The 16720-nt window shown below is 52.2% G+C and overlaps 2 protein-coding genes across 3 annotated transcripts in view; one reads left to right on the top strand and one right to left on the bottom strand.

Moving 5' to 3' along the window:
* The window catches only part of LOC105829835 (3-phosphoinositide-dependent protein kinase 1), a 343579-nt gene that overhangs the window by 4587 nt on the left and 322272 nt on the right, over positions 1 to 16720 (top strand). The gene's annotated exons all lie outside the window — the stretch shown is intronic.
* LOC105836317 lies at positions 3062 to 5672 on the bottom strand. Its single transcript, XM_012680259.3, has 4 exons — positions 5121 to 5672; positions 4825 to 5023; positions 4610 to 4708; positions 3062 to 4229 (listed from the first exon to the last, which is right to left on the bottom strand). Exons 1-4 carry the CDS (start codon positions 5243 to 5245, stop codon positions 4005 to 4007), a joined length of 648 nt encoding a protein of 215 aa, XP_012535713.1. The 5' UTR covers positions 5246 to 5672; the 3' UTR covers positions 3062 to 4004.

Below are 16720 nucleotides of genomic sequence, written 5' to 3'. Positions count from 1 at the left end.
TTGCGTTTCGCATGATTCACTCTCGTAAAACGTCGGCGGCGGCGGCGGCGGCGGCGGCGTCATCGATGTCGGTATACAATCTCGAAAACGAGGTCGTACGGTGATTGTCACTGGACGGATCTGTCGATGATTCCCCCGCGGCTCCGATGCATTCCTAGCCTAGAGATGAACGGCTGGAAATAGCGGCGGCGCTCTCCGCGCGGCATACACGGGGTGTTCGTAATCGACCTGACCTACTTCAAATTCGAAAGCGGATGTTGTTGGCCCGAGAAGCTATCCCCGTCCTGAAAGGAAAATTCCGCCGCGGCCGTCTCTCGCCGACGATATCCTCGAAAGAGTCTCGCGGCTTAGCTTCGCCATTTATTACGATGATTAATGTATTGTATCGCGAGATATGGCGCGCGCCCTTACGAAAGATTTACGCGGAATTTGAGGGAGAGGGACTCGTATAAATTGTAAACTAGATACGCCTTGATGTTCCCGCATTTAATTCTCAATGAATCGTATTTGCGTCTGAAAGCGAAATTTGTTAAAGCTCTCACGAGTGCTATTGAATTAATCTCTCGATGAATATTCTTCGATATATATATATACATATATTTCTCTTGTATTCTTAATTGATATACGAGTGTCATTTGTATGCATTGAGCTTTGTCAAGGAAAGGCTTGGCGGAGGCTCTTCGGGATTAATACATGTCTGGCCGTATCTCTCTCTTCTCGAAGGAAGAGTACTAATTGTATTTAATACTTCGTCAAGTGGAAATATGGAAGATGCTAGATAACAACGTGTATAAATTTTGAGGACGTCACCCGTATCGCGTTCCTTCTCATATCCCGCGGGAAACTGCGCTTTTTATCCGAGACTTGGAAACTCTCTCTATCTGAAATACTAAATGCATTTAGCTTTGATCTTCCATTATCAATAACCGGTTCGATAACTGCAGCTATCGATCGGAAAAGTGCGACGTTGTGATAAGGGCGCGGAAGGTAGGTGGATAGGACAGCGCCAGGAGTGACTCAGAGTTCACCCTCAGCAGCCAGCACCGCAGTACCATCTCGATTCCACGTATTGCATCTGCATGTTAAGTTAGATTGACTCCGGGAGAACTGAACCGTGAGCCACTCGAATACGCGCGCGGTCTTCATCATCTCTCTCCCGGGCTCTTCTCCTTCCTTCGCGACACACACACACACACACACACACCGATGCGCGTGCGCGCACTCTCTCGTCGCACGCAAATGCGTGCACCAATTGTATTTGCATATTTCAAATTATTTCGAGGAAGAGACGCTAAGTGGAGCGTCGCCTCTGCGCAATGGAGCGATCCACCCGGTTTATCTACGCCGACTTTTTTTTTTATATATTTGTTTTCCCGTCTCTCTTTCCTCTTTCCCTCTTTCTCTCGCTCTCGTACGCAGATGCACGCGGGACGACCCATCGTGTAATCGATACCACAAATGGAGCCCATTGCATTGCTTCCGCGAAGCTATACCGCGCCGCGCCGCTCGCCCACACTCGCGAGCAGATTTCGAAACGAAAGAGCATTCTCGCGCGTCTACGTAATGGACAACTCTCGAAACCGTGGTAGACTAGCGTCACTTAAATATTTGCTCGCCACGGCTTTGCACTACGAATTCTATTTCGCGAAATCTCGGCGGGCGAAAGCGCGCCGTGAAGTTTTCGCAGGTGAGCTTCCGCTTACCTAAATGTCGAAGGAAATTTCGCACGACCGTCGACTTGTCGTCGTCGCGCGCCGCGTCCCCCCCCCCCCGCGCGTTTTATTTGCGTTTTTCGCATCCGCGGCGCGTCCCGACGAAAATAAATAAAAATTACGTGACGACGGCCCGACGGGGCCATTGCATCCCCGGGCGAGTTTATATTTGCGAATTTTCACGCTCGACGGCCGAAGTCGTTATGAAGTTGTTTGCACGCCGAGCTCTCGTCAAGCATCGGGCCATGTCTCTCTGCCTTGCGTCGTATCGGCACAGTCACGGGAAAATGATGAGGCGCGATTTGACGAGGGAAACGACAAGACGAGAGAGAAAGAGAGAGAGAGAGAGGGAGGGAGGAAGGGAGACGGGGAGATTACGTGGTATCGGTTCCTTTTTTTTCGCCCGCGGGATATTTCGGCGGATTGCGTCTGCGAAAAAGTTACGTGGTGGAGAAATACTCGCGGCGTGATCTCTGAGATGGAAACTTGCTCGCTCGCGTGCGCGGGTACAAAAGAAACTTTTTCTCTCGCGAAAAAATAACATGCATCGCGCGCGCGGTGTCTTTTATGTGCACGCATCTTATCTACTATTCAGAAATATATAACGTTCTTTTATTGTCGCAACGAGCGTTTCTCGCGCAAGACAAAGTCGGTTTTCTTTCGAACGACAGCGTGCGAACCGGGGTGACTCGTCCGTTTTTTCGTCACTGTTAAGATAAATTTCTCGGATGATAAAGCCAAGATTGTTGAATTTTTGTAAGGATTCATGATATAATAAAAATGATTTAATTATATAATTAAATAAAAAAATATAAAGTACGCACACACACATTATTAACATAAAATACATGTAGGAAAATTTTAAATTATTCCGAAAATCATAACTTTGTAAAGCACTTGAATAAACCAATATCCGGATAATTTAAAACACTTGTCTTTAATGTTTTAATTGCTTGTCCTAAATTGTTCTTAACTTGTATTGTTTATAAAATTGGAAAGTATATTATCTTGGCAAATGCGCGTTTATCAAAAAATTTTTCGGACCTTACTAATCTTTTAACCTAATTGTATATTAATATTACGTACAATTATGTTCTTTAAATAACGTTAATTTTTGTAGTATACCGACCGACCTTGTATATGAATATCTTAAATTATTTAAAAATTATTTAAAAAATTAAATTTCAATGTTACAAGAAAGAAAAGCTACAAAGACATTAATAATAATTATGTTTCGTGCAAGTGTCAGGGTACAGGAATATATTTGGTCTGACTGAGACACTTTAATACCTTTTTCATATCAGCTGTGATCGCGACATTATTGAGCAAAATAGTGCATGCACTTTTTGTTTTTTTTCCCGCGAACCAGAATATCGGAAAACAACTCCCCGGAAAAGATATCCCCGAGGAGGAACGCGGATGCGTTGCTCGCTGGCACGTGCCTCGGACGTAATCGTCGTGTGTGTTCGTATTAATAGCCGCGAAAATCAGGCGGTAGAAATGATCGAAATGCTGGCGCCAACGGAAACAAATCTTTATTGCGAACAACGTCACACGGTAATCTCATTCTGCAACGGCCGCTTGGTAAAATCATCCCGCGCGTCATTTAACATCGTGGACAACCACTGCTTCTTGGCTCGATAATATCTGTTTGTAAATCAACACGCGACACCGGGCCAAGTCCCGCTTGCCCGACGTTTCTATGTTTGGTGCACACGTTGTCGACGCCGCTGCAACGAAACGGCAGCTGCACAACGGTGATGTCGTAGTCGAGGCGTCGACGAGGATAACGTTTAACGAGGGTAGGGGTCACTTGTCGACGACGTCATCGTCCTAAAGCTCGCTAATGGTCACCGGATTCATGTAGGATCTTCGCCAGCAGCACGCGTACGCTAGTGTTGATGAACAATCGCGCGAGCTGGATATCCGTGAGGCTGATGTAGATGGTTGTTGATGTTAGGGCACACTCTTGCGGCTTCGTATTCCCCGAGCTGCGAGAAGGATACTCGTCAGCGAGGAATTCGTCGCATCTTCGTATTCTCACGTCAGATTTTGCAGTGCAGTTTTGAATCCAGTAAAGTGCATCTTCGTCAGAGAGAGAGAGAGAGAGAGAGAGAGAGAGAGAGAGAGAGAGAGAGAGAGAGAGAGACGAACTGTAGCATATGATGCAGGCGATTACAGAGTCTAAAGAATCGAGACATCTCCGTGTCCGTCATCTCGCGTGGAGATATATCGTCGTTGCATTCCCAATGAGGAAAAAAGTTGTGGGGCCTCCGAAAATACGTGTAGAAATTACGGGAAAGGATCGCGCGGATCAATAGATCCGGGGGTAGCGGCCGTAGTCGTCGTAGTTGTCGTAGTCGTTGTAGTCGTTGTAGTCGTTGTAGTTACATTAGTCGGTTTAATTATGCAGACGCTCCTCTGTGCCTGAACTTTCAAGAATTTAAAAGGACTCTGCTGCTCAATTTCCCATGCTATTCCTCGCAGCGGTAGCCTGGCTCCTCTGATGTCTACATTCTGGAGAATATTTACAATAAGCGTTTTTTTCCATTATCTGTTCACATATTTAATAAAGTTCTAATATTGTCGAGTATATATTAAAAATAGAAAAATAAATTGGTAAAAAAAAATAAGCAGAATTTTAAAATTATTATAGAAGAAATAATAGAGTAATAAATATATATTAGTTTTTTCTCAAATATTATTTTGCAAGTGTTTGATATTAATGATATCCGTGGGTACGCTGCCTGCGTAATTTGAGCAGAAAGATGATAGCATTCGATGAAGAGGCGTTGTATTAAGAGGGCGTTGGGGCACAAAGAGAAGGAGAGAGATAATTGTAAAATAGCGTATCGAGTAATGCGTCTATTAGCTATTGGTCCAGAGTTTATTCTTACCAAAGTAGTACCACTGGTGTTACTGGCTTGACGAATGCATTCTAAGAACGAGCAGTATATTAACTTGGGACTTCGTCCGTTCGGCGCGTTGGTCACATTCTGGGGAGAAAAATCGAGACTCAATGAATTGTAAAATTTGTAAAATATACGCAGAGAGAGCTACGAAACTCGTGTCTTAGAATCAAGACGAATGAACGGTCGTTTCATGTACGTACTCGCAAATAGGCCTGACAATGACCGTAGCTGGTGTTGTTGAGATAAGTGTCGGCGCACGCGGACATGGCCGCTAGCATGGAGGAACCCTGCGGTAAGGCGCTGGTACGGGAGAGGCAGCCGTAACAAGCGTCGCGTCGCGTCGTGTTCGAGCCCTGCGTCTGATTGCACATCTGATTCAGCAAATCGGGTATCTTCACTCTGAAAAGGAAAGTCACGTCACGTTACACAACGCGCGAAAATTTCCTTTTTCTTTCGCGCTGAAGAACAGGTTGGTATAGGAACGATCGAGACGTACTGTTTAAACGTGCCCCCGATGGTCCTCAGAATTTGTGCCCGATTCTCCAGCAACGTGGAGTCGACGAGACTCACACTGGAGATCGAAAAGAGTATTGAAATCACAGCTAATATCACTCTCGTCATCGTTGCACGCGACTGTTTGACGATTTTCTATGCGAACCGCATCGGACCGGTCCTTTTATACCGATGTGTGAATCTGATAAAACGCGCCAGGGATGTATAGTTTCCAGTCGTTCGTTTGAAAAAGTGTCATTCAGTTCGTTTTTGTTGTATTTATTTTTTTGTATTCGTTTTAAATAATTCTTTTTTTTTTACTGAGAAATCTTTTCAGCGATTTACATTGAAAAATGAAGAATTCGCTTACGTGAACGTCAAGCTGATGTTCAGTCCGAATAGCTAAGTTTTCTTTCCCTTGTAATCTAGATTTAGACTGCAATTTGGTAATTTCGAGTTTGATAGCGCAATTTATTGCACGCTTTCGTCGACCTCGTTTGGTTTTAACTCATAACTCCACTTTACTCCTTCTCAACTTGTTAAAAAAAGTGGAGTTTGATTTCGATGGTTGTAAGGTTAAAGTTAATCGACGTTGAAACGAGTCTTCAATCTGACTGTTTCTCCATTTTACTCTTTCTCCCCCCCCTTTTTTTTTTTTTAATTTGCGACCGATCGCTTTGCGGCCCTGGTTGCGCCAAAGTTGCAGCTAAAGCGTAACGATTCCCATTACTTGCGACCTCGCATACGAGGTCGTGACACGCGGTTGATCGTCGTTGTCTCGTGAAAATGTACCGTGAATAGGATATCTGGGACAGCTAGTGAATCCCACGACCGTGGCTATGCCGACGCAATTGTATGTATCGCAAATATATGGCCGGTCGCATTATCGCTAAATCGCGGAATGCATTCAGCATGCGCCCAGTCATCACTCCGCATTTTTGCGTCACACGCGATACGATGGCGTGCGTGCGTGCATGCGTGCGTGAACGTTTCGTTGTTTATTTTCCGGCCGTAGTCACTCTCGCGCGCGAATCCAAAAATCATCGTTTTCTCAACGATTGTCTCACGCCGGAAGTGAGGAGGCTCATGTCGGCCACGGTCAAAAATACACGTGGAGACGTGGAATATAACATTGTTGCGGTCCTCGTGTCGCGTTGCGTAACGAATGGTAATTTTCTTTAATTAACTTAATTCATTCAATATTTTACCCGTTTCAAAGGTCGAACACCGGGAATCGGAAGCGAGTATTACGTCGTCTCCTCCCTTTTTCCCTTTCTCTCACTCTCTCTCCCACGGTCGGAAATAGCCATGTTGTAAACTTTTTCGTAAACCGCGACATTTAACAGCGCACGTGAGGACACAATTGCCGATATCTCTCACGCACGTGTTCTGCCGACGACGACGACGACGACGATGACGACGACGACGCGAGGACAAAAGGCGCGAAAGTTTCTCCATTCCATTGCTATCTAGGGAGGCTTTTAATTAGACACTACTACCAAGCATGCCATTTGGGAAGGATGTCAGGAAATCAGCGCGTTGGCCGCGCACGACGAAAATGAATAGGCAAAACCGGCGCGGACATGCTCTCTCTAATTTCGGGACCCACGTGGAAAAGTGGGCCATCGTGTGTGCGAGAGACGACACACGCGTTGCGGCTATTTGTGCGCCAGACAGACGGCCGGGTAGGAACGACGGGATGAAGCCTGAAAATGTGCAAAGGGACGGGAGGGGGACGAGGGTTGTAAGAGCAACACGGGATGGCGGAAGGGGGCGGAGGGAGAGAGAGAGAGAGAGAGAGAGAAAGAGACGCTCGGCGGAAAGCGGTGCAACCCCACCGTCGGACAGAATTAGAATGACTCACGTACGGGATTATTTAGGTTTATGTAATCCGAGAAATTCGGCGCGGCGACCGTCGCCGTCCGCGACGCCGGTGACGTCTTCTCTCCCTCGGTGTCACTGCGTCACACCTCGAGGCGTTCAGCCGGGAGTCGAGAGGAGTTGCACGGTATCATGTTGCATCTTTGGTACTCGCGGCCCTTCGTGATTCACGCTCGGAATAGATTTGGATAATAGTTCGTCGCGACATTAATTCGCGGGATAAGACGTACGGAATATGCTAAATCTTGCGAAATCTCCAGCAGTTCAGTCAACTCGATTAGCGGAGAATTTTAGTTTGTCCTTAACGACGTTTCGCGCGGGACGGATATGGAAGGGAAACTGCAATTCGAGCTCGATCCACGTCTTTATAATTATCTGACCGGAGATCGTATCGGATGACACGCGCTCGCGAGTATTCGAAATAGTATTTCATCGCGCTGATCGTTGTTACTTAACGAGCGCCGAGCGCCGAAAGCGCATATCGTCGGGTGTCGTAAAAATATCTCGCATATTTCCGTTCGGCAAACGGTACTACGAGAGTGTCGCGAATCTTCGACGGCGCACAACGCCTCCCTGTGTTCCTCCCCGCCTTTACATCCGATTCCTCGATCCGTCGAAACTCGATCAAAGCGAGGCTCAAGGATACGGGGTATAGCGTAGCGGCATCGACACGACGTCCTCTCACGTCCATAATTACTCGCTCTTCGGGGTCCTCTGCGGTGGAATCTAATTACGACGGTGCGTCTCAAAGAGGTGCACGCGTCGTAACGCGCGCCCACGCGACAGCTGCATTCTCTCCTCTCAATTTCTTCGCGCGTCGGTCGCTCTTTGAGTCCTCCTCGAGGGTACCGGAGGGTTCCAATTAAACGTAGGCGTTCTTTGACGATCGCCGCGATGACAGGTGCGCCATCCGTCAAATGTCCCGTGGTTACGACTGTCTAATTCGGTGAGCTAAATTCATTTGGGCGGCGGTATAGCTCCTCCGAGATTCCGCGAAACGCGAGTCTCCATCCGGGCGCTTCAGCCCGACTCTCGCGCCCGTCGCACGAGCTTTTAGCGCGCGAGTATAATAAAAAGGTGTAACGTCCGTTTTTCGCGCGGAGATTTTAACTCGTCGGAAATAAAAGGCCAGGGCGAAAAAGGTTCAGAAAACAGCAGAAATGCAGTGGATAGGTTGAACGATACAATTTATTTCTTTATTAAAGTACAATGATGTTTACTCGGATATTTACAACGCGAATGAAGTATATACAACGGTCGTACTATGTACAGCGATATTTCCCGGTGATCAGGAGCGGAGCGCGTGACAGCGGGCCGATCAGCTGTCTGGTATGGCGGGATGTCGGCGGTGCGCGGTGAGGCGGGCGGCGCGTGTCGCGAGCCCGACGTTTGGGCTAGGTGGCCGGCGGGCGCGCGGTGTGGAACCGGCTGTCTCGCGTCCCGATGTTTTCTACGAATTGTTACGGCAATTCCTCGAACGGCGGCTTGGTTTTCTGGAACGGCGCCGGCCCCGAGTACTCTCGGGGGAAGACGGAGAACACTCCGTGTCGTTTACCGGGCCGTAAGGATGCGGTCGGGAAGGATCCCTGCTAGCTGCCGAGAGCTCTCGGCGGAGACAGAGCACGCTCTACCCCCGTTGTCTGCTAGCGAGGAAGGAAAAAGAATCGAGCTAGGCCGAGAACTCTCGGCGATGACGGAGAACACTCCACCGTTTTGCTGGCTCGTAGGGCTTGTCTTCTCGTCGACGGAACGTATCGGACGGGATAACGAGAAGTGAAGTTTGTCGCTGCCGGGCGGCCTTATATATGGTCCCCGGCAGCGACTCGAGAGTTTTCGGAGTTCCTCGGCCTCCTCTCGGTTACATCTCCGGGATGCTGGTTCGAGAGGAGGGAGGCGAAGCGCCTCCGAGATGCGCGTCATCTCGGCGGTGTGGAGTGCTTATGGGCGCGCTCTCGTCCGTTTCTCGGCCCGTTTCTTGGCCCGGCGGATGGTCGGCCGGGCCTTGCGGTCGTTGTTAGCCGCTTAGGAACGCGGTTCGTTACACCACCCCCTCTTTAAGAGTGGCGCTGACCCTAGGGCGCTTATTCTTGGCTTGAAGCCGGGGGGTAGGATTTTTCGCGGCAGGATCGGAGTCGTCCGCAGCGGTCAAACCGCAGGTGCCACCGCCGATTTCCCATCCGGGCCTTGTATTGCCGGCTGACGTGGATGGCAAAATGGGGCACGTCGACGATGGTTCCCGGCTCCACTTCCACTGGAATTGATGGTGGCGGCGCCGGGCCGTATACCCTGAGCGGCTCGAGAGTCGGCCTGCGCTGGTCCACCGGCTGGTTACGAGGCGTCGGTAGTCGGCGTGGAGGTGCGGGTGGCGGCTGGAACATCCAAGCGTTTCGCTCGCTGTTACGGCGGTCGGACGGCTGTACTAGACGTCCTTGGCGGTACCCGGCCATGGCGACGCGGACCGCTGGTCGGCTGGTGGTTGTCGGCGTTGACTCCGGGGCGGTCGCTGGGCGGTCGAACCCGGGTTGTGCTGGATCGTAGCCTTCGGGCTCGTCTAGGAGCGCGTTGATGGCTGCGAGTACGTCGTCGTGGTCCATTGTTCCCGGTCGGGTGGTTCGAGACGAAGTGTGCCTTGGCTGCTGCTTGTGCGAGCTTCCGCGGCGCCCCGTTCGTTCGGTAGCCTCGTGCGGTCCGCGTGATCGGCCTATTGTTCGTCGTCGGTGCTGGTATCGTCGTCATCGTGCCTTTGGTTATCGGTAGCCCGCAGGTCTTGCACGTGGACGTGTCGGTACCACTTACCCCCCCGGCTTCGCAGGTCGACTATAACGGGGGAGATGATGCGTCGGACTTCCAGCGGGCCGATGAACTTAGGTGCCAACTTCGCGTTAAACGCGTCCGCGCGTTTAGATAGAGGGTGGTCGCGTTTCCAGACCCATTCCCCCGCCTTTGGTTGCCAGTCTCGGCGGCGGAGGTTGTAATGGCGTTCTTGCTTCTGGAATGCGCGCGCGTTTTGGATTTCGACTACTTCGTATGCGTCGCGGAGCCGGCGCTGTAATGCGTGTGGCGGTCCGTGTTCGGTTTCGGCGGGGGGTTCGGTCGGTCGTCGGAGCTCCCGCCCGTAAATCAGGAACGCGGGGGTATACCCGGTGGCCTCGTGCGTTGCCGTATTATACGCGAATTGCAACTCACTGACGTGCTCGTCCCAGGTGCGATGGTTCCGTCGGAGGTACTGAGCAATCATTGTTTTTAATACCCGATTTGTTCTCTCCACTGGGTTGCAGTGCGGGGCGTACGCGGGTGTGAGCCGGTGGCGGATACCGTTCTTTCTTAACAGATGCTCAAACTGCGTGGATCGTAATTGAGTCCCGTTGTCGGATAGTATTTCTTCCGGACACCCGTGTCGCAGAATTATTGCCTCGGTGACTTTGTCGACAATGTTATTCGCGGAGGCGCGACGCAGGACGCGGACTTCGAGCCACTTGGTGAACCGATCCTGCATGGTGAGCGCCCACGTGTGTCCTCGGGCGGTGCGTGGTAACGGGCCGACGAGGTCTATCGCCACCTGCTGCCAGGGCCGTATCACCGGAGTCGGATGTAAAAGGCCGGCGGGTCGCGTCTGAGCGGGCTTGTGCGCCAGGCATTCCGGGCATTGGCGGACGTACCGGGCGATGTAACGGAACATCCCCGGCCAGTAATAATGTTCCGCCACGCGGGCGATAGTCTTAGCGATCCCGAGATGCCCTGCGGTCGGTTGGTCGTGGTACCGGCGCAGGATCTCGGTGCGCTCGTCGGTCGGAACGCAGTGCTTCCACTGCGATTCGGGCGGTATTTCCTTGAAATTTAGGGTATGTAGCACGTGTTTTTTAAGTTTGCCCTTCTCTATCCGATAATCCGGAACGTCTCGAGGTGCCTTTTTAACGGCCTGCCACATGCGCCGGTACCAGGGACATTTTGGGCGTGTGATCGTGCTTACGGCGGTTTGGCGGGATAACGCGTCGGCCACGCGGTTTAGTGCTCCCTTTCTATATTTGACCTCGAAGTTGTATTGTTGTAATTCAAAGGCCCATCGGCCCAGCCGACCGGTCGGTGAATCCAGCGTTCGGAGCCAGCGCAAGGACTGGTGGTCGGTGACGACCCTAAACCGGTAGCCCTCGAGGTAACAGCGGAATTTCCGGACGCCCCAGATGACCGCGAGGCACTCGAGTTCGGTTGCGCTGTAATTCCGTTCAGCGGCGTTGAGCGTCCGGCTGGCGTACGCGATCACGCGTTCCCCTTCGGGGAAGTCTTGGGTGAGGACCGCCCCCAACCCTGACGTACTTGCGTCTGTCTGTACGACAAACTGGCGGGTGAAGTCCGGGCATGCGAGAACCGGCGCGGACGTGAGCGTGTTTTTTAGCGAGTCAAAGGCTGTTTGTTGCTCGGTTCCCCATCGCCATTTGACGTTTTTCCGCGTCAGCTGCGTCAAGGGAGCGGAGATGGCGGCGAAGTCCCGGACGAACCGTCGATACCAGGATGCGACCCCCAGAAACCGTCGCACCTGTCGGACGGTCGTGGGTACCTCCCATTTCGCAATCGCGTCGGTTTTCTCTGGGTCGGTCCGAATCCCGTCGCGGTCGACCACGTGCCCGAGGTATGTGAGGCGGTTTACCCCAAATTTGCATTTCTCCGGATTGAGCCGTAGGCGGGCCTCCCGCAGCCGCCGGAACACTTCGCGTAGCGTCTCGAGGTGCTCCTCGAGTGAGGAAGTCACGACAATGATGTCGTCTAGATACACGAAAACCCGCGGCTCCAGCTCAGGTCCCAGGACCGCGTCCAGCAGGCGTTGGAACGTCGCGGGCGCGGAGTGTAATCCGAACGGCATTACCCGAAATTGGAAAAGTCCCTTGCCGGGAACAGTAAACGCGGTCACCGGGCGGCTCTCAGGGGCGAGTGGGACCTGCCAGTACCCGCTCCGCAGGTCCAGCGTGGTCAGGTATCTGGCCCCTCGCAGCTTATCTAGAGTGGCGGTGATCTGCGGGAGCGGATACGCATCGGGCTCGGTGACCTCGTTCACCCGGCGGAAATCGACACAAAAACGCGGTTTGCCGTCCTTTTTTCGTACGATCACGATCGGTGAGCTCCACGCGCTGCGGGAGGGTTCAATAACGCCGTCGCGGAGCATTTCTTCGACCTCGGCGTCGATAATCGCTTGCATGGCGGGATTGCGGGGTCTGTATCTCTGTTTAATAGGGGCGTTATTCCGGACGCGGATTGTATGCTGGACGCGGTCGGTGGGCCCCCGTATGTCGTCAAAAAGTGGTAGCTCGTGTTCCAGGAATTCGCGGAGTTTTTCCCTCTCGGTCGGCGCGAGGCCCCCGTAGCTTGTTCCGGAGATGTGCGGTGGCGTAGTCGCGGGGTCGCGACGTATCGGCGGTGGCGGGATGGCCTGGCGCAAGCGAGCCCAGAAGTCGACGCCTAATAACACGTCAGCATCGAGATGCGGCATAATCTGCATCTCATGCCAGACCTTCCGCCCCCCTATCGTGACCGGAAGGGTTATGCAACCAGAGATCTGGGTGACCGTTTGGTTCGCGAGGTGAACGTTGCCGGTGGCGGGTCGGATAACCAGTCCGATGCCCCGAAGCGCGGCGGCGGTCTGCGGACTGACGAATGACGCCTCGGACCCCGTATCGAGCAGCGCGAGAAACGATAGGTGGTGGACTCTAATATGCAGGTGCGGTCGCGGTAGGTACGTTATTCGGAGGGGCGGGGCGCGACCGCGTTTCCCTCGGCTCCGGCGGCGTTTCCCGGCGGAGGGTGACAATCTCGCGTAAGTACGCCGTCCTTACCGCACTGGGAACAGAACTTCCGGGGAATACGTCGGCAATCGAAACGCGTGTGTCCTCTCTGCTTGCACCGCCAGCAGCATTCCGTTTTATCGTATGCGGTTGCTGCAGCTGCGCTGGGTTTCGGTGCAGTCTGCCGGGCTCGGCACTGGCTATCTAAGGTTTCGAACTCTTCCGCGCCTCGTAGTAGGTCGTTTACGCGGTGTATGTCGCCCCGTCGCACGTATAGTTTATAACGCGGTTCCATGTTTTCGTACAGTATATCGATTTGTTCGGCGGCCGCGTATCCCCCTGCGCGTCTCATCATGGTGAGAAGCTCGGTGGCGTATTTCCGATATGGCTCGTCGGTTTTCTGTACGCGGGTTTGTATGTCGCGACGTAATTGGCTAAAGTATCGACGCGGTAGATAGTAATCGCGGAACTCGGTTACGAACTCATCCCATGTCCCCCAGGTCGTCCGGTTGTTTCGGTACCACAGCAGGGCGTCCCCCCTCAATAATTCCGGTAACCCTCGCAGCATTTGGTGGTCCCCGTATCCGTACTCGTCTTTGAGCTCGTCGACCCGCTCTAGGAATGATAGGGGGTCTTTGCCATCGAAGTGGCACCCCCACTTACGTATCTGATTCATCGTCTTTGCGTGCGCCTCTGCGCCCGGTTCGGGGTCTACGGCCGTGACGTTGATTTGCGGGGGTTCCATCGCGGGCCCTGGTAGGGAGAGCACGTCAGTGAATCTTTCGGGGTGTCGGTTTACGTAGTCGCTGGCTCGTCGACGGAGGTCGTCTAATGTTCCGGTGGTGTCGAGACCGAGCGATTCAAGCGTTTTTGTTAAATCTGCTTTTGACGCGAGGTATACCCACGTTTTCGGCATTTCTGCTGTTTCTCGGAGCGGTTTATCGGTCCCTGTTCGGGCGCCAATGTAACGTCCGTTTTTCGCGCGGAGATTTTAACTCGTCGGAAATAAAAGGCCAGGGCGAAAAAGGTTCAGAAAACAGCAGAAATGCAGTGGATAGGTTGAACGATACAATTTATTTCTTTATTAAAGTACAATGATGTTTACTCGGATATTTACAACGCGAATGAAGTATATACAACGGTCGTACTATGTACAGCGATATTTCCCGGTGATCAGGAGCGGAGCGCGTGACAGCGGGCCGATCAGCTGTCTGGTATGGCGGGATGTCGGCGGTGCGCGGTGAGGCGGGCGGCGCGTGTCGCGAGCCCGACGTTTGGGCTAGGTGGCCGGCGGGCGCGCGGTGTGGAACCGGCTGTCTCGCGTCCCGATGTTTTCTACGAATTGTTACGGCAATTCCTCGAACGGCGGCTTGGTTTTCTGGAACGGCGCCGGCCCCGAGTACTCTCGGGGGAAGACGGAGAACACTCCGTGTCGTTTACCGGGCCGTAAGGATGCGGTCGGGAAGGATCCCTGCTAGCTGCCGAGAGCTCTCGGCGGAGACAGAGCACGCTCTACCCCCGTTGTCTGCTAGCGAGGAAGGAAAAAGAATCGAGCTAGGCCGAGAACTCTCGGCGATGACGGAGAACACTCCACCGTTTTGCTGGCTCGTAGGGCTTGTCTTCTCGTCGACGGAACGTATCGGACGGGATAACGAGAAGTGAAGTTTGTCGCTGCCGGGCGGCCTTATATATGGTCCCCGGCAGCGACTCGAGAGTTTTCGGAGTTCCTCGGCCTCCTCTCGGTTACATCTCCGGGATGCTGGTTCGAGAGGAGGGAGGCGAAGCGCCTCCGAGATGCGCGTCATCTCGGCGGTGTGGAGTGCTTATGGGCGCGCTCTCGTCCGTTTCTCGGCCCGTTTCTTGGCCCGGCGGATGGTCGGCCGGGCCTTGCGGTCGTTGTTAGCCGCTTAGGAACGCGGTTCGTTACAAAGGAAAGGGGTTAACCCCGGAGTTTACGGCACGCGCTTACGGCACGAGAGATTAATTCCCGAGGCTGAGGTTGTTCGAGAGCGAAGGGAGTGTCATCCAGAGGGTGTCATCTCCACTGGATACTTTCCAATTACCGAGGAGTTCTCGCAACTCTGTTGATCCGTCAACAATCTCTCTCGCGCTGGGCGTCAACCTCACCGCCGAATTAGGATGCGCGCACGCTCGTGATTATAGAAGGTTAAAATTCGCTTTGCTTCTTTATCGCGCGTTCCTTCCTCGCGGACCGCGTCGCTCTCTCCGGCCCGGTCGAGCCGTGACGAGAGAGGGACGTCTCAATTATTTTTCCTTCCCCGCGGGCCTTCCCCTCTCTCTCTCTCTCTCTCTCTCTCTCTCTCTCTCTCTTTCGGGGCTTCTTTCTGGCCGTCTGATAAGTGCATTAGTTGAACCCGGAAATTGGTTGACACCCCGTGGCGTGTGCGCGCATTAACCCCACCATTTGGTTCCCGTCGTTTCAGAAGCGCGAGAAGCCGACGACGAAAAAAAAAGAGAGAGAAGGAGAAGAAACAAAAAAAAAACAGAACCGCGCGCGTACGCGAGAGTAAGAGGAGACAGGAGGGAAGACGACGTTACATGGACGGAGGAAAAGGTGATGTCCCACGTGTGAGCCGTACATCAACAGATTTTAACCTACATACTACACTGGGCGCGCGTTGCTTCGCCCTCGTGAAATGCTTTCAGCTGCACAATGCCGAGTGCTTCCCGTCGAATCTGAAGCTGAAAGAAACAACGGCCTTTAAGCAAAGCCTTTAACGTCGCGACTCTCTCCTTTTCCATTTTCGCGACTAAATTGCCTCCGAATCGATATTTATCGTCTATTTCGCCGCGTATTTGTAGAATAAAATCCCTAAACTCGGAGTCTCGGATATCTCGGAGTTTCTGGTGTGCAGTTTCGCTTTACACACAATGTAAATATTAAATATAAGTGTCACATTCTTCGTGTTTCTTTGCCCGTACAATTTGTGCGCGAGGTTCCTTCATTTTTCTCATGGTATCTCAAGCCCGCGCAGAACCATTTCGGACAGTCGCGGGTCATTTGTCCCGTCATAATTCCCCACGTCGTCTTTTCCTTAACGTAAGCCCGGCGTAGGAAAGAAACGTAAGTCGTTCAGGTGTTCACGGATTCCGAATCCGAACCCGTCGAATCGACGAACGTTTCCGAACTCGTGGGCGGGGTAAACGCGGATAAATGCGAGCATGTAATGCGGCGATAAAGGCGGACCTTTTCCCGTAATACAACCATATTCATCATACCGCCGCGACCTGACGTATCTACCGTCACACGTGCACATACATTTTCCTCGGCCGTGTGCACCCTAATTCGCGGGGGGATCCCCGGGTAACGGCAGTCCCGTTTTACGCACATGGGTCGTTAGGTTTTCGAGAGAGAGAGAGAGAGAGAGAGCGGTCCCCAACCCCATCTATGTGTATTATAAGAAATTGGCGGTGTAACATACGCGGTGATAAAAATCAGTTGGCCACGCAAAGGGTGCTCGTATATTTGCCGTAGGAGCGTAATTCGAAAATTCGATTTATGTTACTCTCGATAGATGTATAATGCGGTAAGAGTCCTGCAGTAACACAAATTATATCGCTCTTTATGCATTATCGTTTAGAAAATTCGACTAAGCGTACTCGCGCATGCGAATTGCGTTTCAAGGAGATCGCGTATGGATTATTAAACCTCGACGCGACTGTATAATCTGCTAATAGTTCTCTATTACGTAAACACGCGGCAAGATTAGCTTTAAGGCATTCCGCGGGAAGTCGATACTTTGTATAACGAAACGCGTTGTTATATGCGGCTGCATACCTGGACGTTGCATCGAATTAACATTCTCAGTGACGATGCACATCCAGCGTTTTGACGTCACGATATCCGCGTGTCCGCCTGCCAGCCTAGTCGCGTAAAATCGCCATGTCATGTCGCGCGAGTTGCCGCGCACATTCTTTGAAAATGCCG

This window comes from Monomorium pharaonis, chromosome 1 (assembly GCF_013373865.1).
Source record: "Monomorium pharaonis isolate MP-MQ-018 chromosome 1, ASM1337386v2, whole genome shotgun sequence".
NCBI classification, from domain to species: Eukaryota; Metazoa; Arthropoda; class Insecta; order Hymenoptera; family Formicidae; genus Monomorium; species Monomorium pharaonis.
Note: the sequence above shows the minus strand (reverse complement) of the source record. Positions and strands in the feature narration are given on the sequence as shown.

Bases quoted from the DNA above. Each gene is read 5' to 3' on its own strand.
- LOC105836317 (XM_012680259.3), bottom strand. From the start codon at position 5,245: ATGACGAGAGTGATATTAGCTGTGATTTCAATACTCTTTTCGATCTCC. The intron at 5,024-5,120 runs GTACGTCTCGAT...TTTCCTTTTCAG, and splicing joins ATCGGGGGCACGTTTAAACA to AGTGAAGATACCCGATTTGC. The intron at 4,709-4,824 runs GTACGTACATGA...TTTTCTCCCCAG, and splicing joins ATTGTCAGGCCTATTTGCGA to AATGTGACCAACGCGCCGAA.